The sequence below is a fragment of the Vigna umbellata genome, chromosome 1 (genome assembly GCF_029865625.1).
Source record: "Vigna umbellata cultivar VRB3 chromosome 1, Vumbellata_1.0, whole genome shotgun sequence".
In the NCBI taxonomy this organism is placed as follows: Eukaryota; Viridiplantae; Streptophyta; class Magnoliopsida; order Fabales; family Fabaceae; genus Vigna; species Vigna umbellata.
Window position 1 is genome coordinate 91,864,992 of NC_142165.1, and position 6,854 is coordinate 91,871,845.

General features: G+C 37.2%; 1 protein-coding gene across 2 annotated transcripts; it reads left to right on the forward strand.

Moving 5' to 3' along the window:
- The first annotated feature begins 1,829 nt into the window (after positions 1 to 1,829).
- LOC124827863 (AP2-like ethylene-responsive transcription factor ANT) lies at positions 1,830 to 5,999 on the forward strand. Of its 2 annotated transcripts, none has more exons than XM_047301014.2 (9): positions 1,830 to 2,708; positions 2,811 to 3,483; positions 3,680 to 3,762; positions 3,964 to 3,972; positions 4,109 to 4,197; positions 4,326 to 4,399; positions 4,478 to 4,528; positions 4,645 to 4,724; positions 5,181 to 5,999. In XM_047301014.2, the coding sequence occupies exons 1-9, from the start codon at positions 2,417 to 2,419 to the stop codon at positions 5,810 to 5,812; spliced, it is 1,983 nt and encodes a 660-aa protein (XP_047156970.2). In that variant the 5' UTR covers positions 1,830 to 2,416; the 3' UTR covers positions 5,813 to 5,999. The 2 variants fall into 2 exon arrangements, with proteins under 2 accessions (XP_047156970.2, XP_047156971.2); XM_047301015.2 differs by having other exon boundaries at positions 1,835 to 2,708; positions 4,648 to 4,724.
- Positions 6,000 to 6,854: the final 855 nt, after the last annotated feature.

The window sequence follows — 6,854 nt, forward strand, 5'->3', positions numbered from 1 at the left end:
TGATTGTCCCACACTTCCACTACATAGAATAAATTTAAATCCTATTATCTTTATTAAGGGCCATCACTCCATCATATGAGGAATATATGTACTTCAAGAGTGCATGCTTTATCACAAGTTTCTTTACCCTATTTTTATCTTTTCTTCTAGAATTGCTGCTGCTATTATTTGCCTCACCAAAACGCATATTGCAATCAACGCACACTTTTACGTTAATGCTTCAGCTTTGCAATTCGATTTGCTCCACGGAAAATGCTCATTCTCTCTATAAAATTCACCCTCTGTATATTTCAACAGGAATGTGCAAAATATATGTGGAATGCTGTACTCTGAGTTTGAGAAAATAACAATGAAAGATCATGAAATGGAAGTTTTTTGTGGTTGTCATGATTACTGTGCTGTATATATATAATGTTAGTGATTTCAGCTCTCTCATTTTTGTCTTCATGCATGTATTCATTGACTACAATCAAGAAACTTACACCTCAATAATTTTAGATTATTATTATTCTATTTATTTATACCAAAAGTACTCTCTATTCTAGATGCTTGATGAGTGGCGTAGACAATCATGGAAAACCAAGTAGCATTGGGCCAAATTAGATCACATCGTGTATATATCACAATTTTCCTTTCTAGTGTTTTGTTCCGTATTCCTCCCCACGCTTTGACTTTATAAAGCACCGTTCGCCCTAATTAGTAGTGTGAACATTCCTGAAACTTACTCTAGCATGATCATAGTGAACCTTTTGTGTTCTTCATTGCCAACAATTATAGGTGGCCTAAAACTTCTCAGACCAAGTATTATCAATAACCCTCTATTAATTACTCCCACTTTTTTCCCATAATCGCTGTTTATAGAACTACAACCATTAATAACTAATAAAGTAGGATTTTAAATTGCGGTTAGATCACGGATCAGGTTTCATTCTGATATCTGTAACAGTTGTGCTATTCCGGTTCGGTTTAACTCCAATTAAACGTGGATCCACTTGAACTGAACGCGTAAACGTGTTGCAGCTTTCGGGTCCTTTAGTTGTTTGATGTAATTTGATCCATTATAGACATGGTGTCAGAGTCACAAAATGTTATGAAACGATTGTAGATAAATGTAATTGACGAAGTAACGATTAATTAGCATTTTAATGAGGTCAGAGAAATTTAAAAAATCTTGATATTACAAAGTGTTCGTTAAAATCTTACTGAAAAAAAAATTAACAGTATGTAATTCAGGAAATCGAGATGAAGAAAGAGCCAAATGGGCGAAGAAAGTCAGTGGCCGTGGTTGAAATTTGAAATATGAATGTAATTGGGTGCATTGCAGCAAGGGCAAGTGGTAAATGTGCGTTTGAAAATCATGGGCAAAAAGGAGAGACTAGGTAGCCCACAGCACAGCAGAGGTTATTTGCAGAGGAGGACAAGAAAATTGGACTTTAAAGAAACGACGTCGTAAGAGCCAACCCCTATAACTCTCGGGTGGCAGATACCTGTCCTGTAGTTGCAAAGTTGTGGTAGGGGTCCATAGCAGAGCAGGATCTGCAAACTGTTTTGAAGTGACTGGAAGGAGGGACACGTTGTCCATGGCCCGTGAAACCCTATTCAAGCTTCAGCAATTCACACCCCAAAACCAACCAACCAAGCCGAATAGCAACCCCCATCACATTAAATGAACCTTTATTTGTGTGTATACAACATAAAATATATATTAGTAATGTGCACCCTGTTAGTAGTTTCTGTGTGTGTGTGTTACTGTGTGAGCGTGACCAATAAATTTGAGATGGACTTGGTTTGAGTGTTTGAAGTTGCATTTGCATCCATTGTGCAAAAATGAGGCCTCTGCATTTGTGTTGTTGGATGCAGCACAAGGGTCTTTTTTAGATAACAATAACTAATTGGTATTATTACTTTAATACGAGAGTGACTAAGGTCTATGGACTAAGGAGTGTTACATAAAAGAGAAAAGGAAAGGAGGGAGCGTAGAATAAAGCAAAAGCGAAGGTCTTTCTCATACACGGATCCCCATGGAATGCGGGAAGGATGCCTAGCATTGCTTGCTGGAACACATTCTTTTTGTTTAGTTTAAAGGAACTTGCTTTGTTCCCTTTAGAAATGTGTCCACCGAGACACCCTTATATACACGCCAGTACACTCGCATAGAAAAGGAGAGAGAAAGAGCTTATAGAGGATGCAGTTGCTCGCAGGATCTGCATAGATTTGTTTACATCGTTTGTTAGATTTAGCCCAGTCAGTTTTGTGACAAAATTATTTATTTACAAAAAAAACTGAAGGAAAAGAAACTGGTCCAAGAGGTGGGGTGGAGAGGCTAGAGAGTGGATATTGTTTCCCATTGAATATTTAGACAGATATATATTTCTCCTGTTTGGTGAATGAGCAAGTGAGTGTTGGTTGAGAGAAAATGAAGAGCATGGAAAATGATGACTCTGTTGACCTTAATAATCAAAATAACTGGTTGGGTTTCTCACTCTCTCCTCAAATGAACGTAGGTGTTGCTTCACACCCCCAACCTTCCTCTGCTGCTGATGTGGTTCCTACAAGTTTTTACCACACTGCACCACTTAATAACTACGGCTTCTACTATGGACTTGAAGCTGAAAATGTTGGATTGTATTCAGCTTTGCCTATCATGCCCCTCAAATCTGATGGCTCTCTCTATGGAATGGAAGCTCTGAGCAGGTCACAAACACAAGGTTTGTCCAAAACTTTTTCTACATTCACGGAGACTTTTTTTTAGTTTGCACTATACTAATTGTTGCCTCCCTTGACCGCTGTTTTTATCTATTTTTGTGAAGCAATGGCTACCACATCAACTCCAAAACTGGAGAATTTCTTAGGTGGGGAAGCGATGGGGACCCCTCACTATGAATGTAGTGTCACAGAAACAATTCCTCTGAGCCTAGACAGTGTGTTTTACAACCAATCCTCACGCCGTGACCCAAATAACCAAACTTTCCAAAACCATGTCCAACACATTACCACTCAACAACAACATCAGCAAGACCTTCAAGCCCAACACTTATCATATTACTCTACCTTGAGAAACCATGATATGATGTTAGAAGGGTCGAAGCAAAGTCAAACCTCAGACAGCAATCTTCAGCTTCCAAACATGGGTGATGATGGAGTTCCTGCTCCTGGTCTTAAGAGTTGGGGAGTAAGGAACTTCCAAACTAGCCATGCACAGGACTCAAAGTTGATTGTTCCTGTAGAGGAAAATGGAGGTGAATCAGGGTCCATTGGATCAATGGCTTATGGGGATTTGCAGTCTTTAAGCTTGTCCATGAGTCCTAGCTCACAATCCAGTTGTGTGACTAGTTCGCACCGCACGTCACCTGCTGTCATTGATTCTGTTGCCATGGATACAAAGAAAAGGGGACCTGAAAAGGTTGACCAGAAGCAAATAATTCATAGGAAGTCGATTGACACCTTTGGACAAAGAACCTCTCAATATAGAGGTGTGACAAGGTTTGTTTTCTTCTGCCTACATCGCACTAATATGTTTATGTATTTTGAATGAACAAAGCTATATTTCAGTTGTTTGTTCTCATTGTTTGTTTAATATCATGCGTGAGCATCCTCAACACATTTAACAGTTCCTGTCCCTTTTTGTGTTTTTTGTTTTATTGTTTCTCTTTATTTCTAAAGTGTGTATGTGTATCAGGCATAGGTGGACTGGTAGGTATGAAGCTCATCTATGGGACAACAGCTGCAAGAAAGAGGGCCAAAGCAGGAAAGGAAGACAAGGTAAGAAAGGGGTTATATTCCCCCATCACTTTATCTTTACTATTTTTCTTGTGCATTTTGTTGGGTCCAACATATCCATCTATTGAGTTCCACTGTTCTTTGAAGCAAATATCTGCAATTTTTTAGATATCACTCACTATTCTTTTTGGTTTCTATCTTTACTTCCCGGGGAATGCCACTCAAATATACGATGAATCTCAGTTTATCTAGGTAAGTCTTCTTGAAATTCCCAGAGCTTAGATTCGCGAGACAGTTAAAGATAGATATCATTTAATATTTTGCTTATGACCTTAACAAAAGAGGAAAATTTATGTTTATTCAAGTCATTCCAAACTTTTGATTTTAGGGGGTTATGATATGGAAGAAAAAGCTGCGAGAGCTTATGATCTGGCCGCACTCAAGTATTGGGGACCCTCCACTCACATAAACTTCCCTGTAATAAAAAATAATTTATTTCTCCCTTCTCTTTCATGTTTCCACTCAAGTTGTGTGGTCTAGTTCATAACAGAGGATAAAATAATAGTCTTACAACATCTTTTTTCTTTTGCATTCTCTTCTAACAGTTGGAAAATTATCAAAATGAACTTGAGGAAATGAAGAACATGACGAGACAGGAGTATGTTGCTCATTTAAGAAGGTAATATCTTGTGGCTATTTATCATCAGGAAACATCTATTTTATTTGTTCATAATTTCTATCAACTTTATCAATTCAGAAAAAGCAGCGGATTCTCAAGAGGGGCTTCAATGTACAGAGGAGTAACAAGGTCTCCTAGCTAACAATTACTTATAGTACATATAATTACAATTTAATTAGTAATATAAATTTTGTATGTCTTTAATTAAAATGTCTGAAGTTTTTCAAACTTGGTTCACTTGGTAGCAGACACCACCAACATGGAAGGTGGCAAGCACGAATTGGTAGAGTTGCTGGAAACAAAGATCTATATCTTGGAACCTTCAGTAAGTTCTTTCATAATAACTCTTTTCTTCCACTGAATTAATGTCCGTTTTTAACTCTAAACGTGTTCATGTACCAATTACCATGTTTCCCATGGTAGGATGCGACAGAGAGGGCGCTTTATGACCTTGAAAACCTATTCTTTCATGTTCTCTAAGGATACCCATCTTTTCAGCCATGATAAAGCTGATCATGAGTCACTTTAATAAATATTGTAGAAGACTGTTAGTCCCGGAGAGACAGCTTTTATTAATGCTACTGATAGACAATAACAACTTTAATCTGAATTGTTCACTTAAGTAAAATCTTATCCAATGTCTGTAGCATAGAGAACACTGAACTCAAGCTTTTTACCAAATAGCACTTTCCAAAGTGTTTGTACTAGACCGAACAGAAAAAAAAAATTCCAATGTTGGCACAAAAAGCTAATAATTAGTCTCATTGAAATCAAACTCTAGGTACACAAGAGGAAGCAGCTGAAGCCTATGACATTGCTGCTATAAAATTCAGAGGAGTGAATGCTGTAACCAACTTTGACATAACAAGATATGACGTGGAGAAAATCATGGCAAGCAGCAACCTTCTTAGCAGTGAGCTAGCTAGGCGCAACCGAGAGACAGACAGTGGAACTCAGTATATTGATCATAATCATAAGTCTTCTGCGTATGATGATACTCAAGAAGCTATTCTAATGCAGAAGAGCTGTGAAAGTCAAAATGAACAGTGGAAGATGGCTCCCTATCAATCCTCTCAACAACTTGACCAGAATCCACCTAGAACTGAGAGTGACAGAACTAACCAATCCTTCTCAGTGGCTTTGGACAACATGTTTCATCAAGAAGTAGAGGAATCAAGAAAGGTGAGAACGCATGTGTCAAATCCTTCTTCACTGGCCACAAGTTTGAATAGCTCAAGAGAAGGTAGCCCTGATAGGACAAGCTTGCCAATGCTCTCTGGAATGCCTTCCACTGCGTCAAAATTATTGTCTACCAATCCAAACAACGTGAATTCTTGGGATCCTTCACCCCATTTGAGGCCTGCCCTTTCTTTGCCTCAGATGCCAGTTTTTGCTGCTTGGACAGATGCATAGTTCATAGTTTCACAGTCCTTTTATTTTTGTTCTCTCAAGTAAAATTTCAATCCTTTTATTGTCATTTTGCATGCCTGGACAATACAATAGAAGGATTTGTAGCCAGTAAAATTGAGGGTTTAAATATTATCCGCAAGTTTAAACTTTAACATTGTCCTAGTAAAGAACTCCTGAATTTTGATTTTGATATCGTTGTGGCGAGATTTTGTGGACACATGGATAGAAATGGAGGAGAAGGGTATAAAAAGGTTATGATTGAGAAGGTGAAATTATTAAGGCAATATGGGGGGAGACACCAGACATCGTTAGTTTGAACATTGGTGGTCGTCCTAAGTACATGACCCAATTAAGCATGACTGGGCCTGAGATATCCATCCCTTTGACCGTAATGATCCTGTTGATCACGTCATTGCTACTGATTCTCCACGTCCAGGGTCATCATTACTCCCACCTTTTCTTGCTTAACTTTGTCTAAAGGCAGCAGATATTCCCTTACCTAATTCAAACAAAAGGCAGTGGGTGCAAAATTAGATTCCTTCTGAATGACTTTATGTTATCTGATTGATGACTTAATGCCATGTATCTTATTACAATTTGTCTGCTGCCTTAAGGAAAGCCACATAGTTGGAAAACTTTTCATGTCTTTCTTTTATTATTTTATAAGCACTCTAACTCTAATAATTAGATTGGCCCTTAACAGCATCCTGATCTATGAACGGTGTGTCTTTATACAGAACTTTTAGTGGCACAAATACGAGAGTAAAACAGAGAAGAAATATTTTATCATAAATGGGATGTTTTTATAGTTACATAAATTTTAATAGTTCAAATGAATTTCAAGAATTTATTTTGAAATTTTATGATAATATTTAAAGATAATATTTTGTGATATAATAATTTATTATCAAATTTTATAATATCTTTAAGATATTATAATATAATATTTCATGATATAATAATTACTTATCTAATATATCTTCCAACATATAATACTTGATTGTTTTCAAGTAACATAATTTGTTTGATATATCTATTTAGTTAT

Excerpts from the sequence above, each read along its gene's own strand:
- LOC124827863 (XM_047301014.2), top strand. The coding sequence starts at position 2,417 with ATGAAGAGCATGGAAAATGATGACTCTGTTGACCTTAATAATCAAAAT. Across the intron at positions 3,484-3,679 it reads CAATATAGAGGTGTGACAAG|GCATAGGTGGACTGGTAGGT; the intron begins GTTTGTTTTCTT and ends TATGTGTATCAG. Across the intron at positions 4,725-5,180 it reads TCTATATCTTGGAACCTTCA|GTACACAAGAGGAAGCAGCT; the intron begins GTAAGTTCTTTC and ends ATCAAACTCTAG.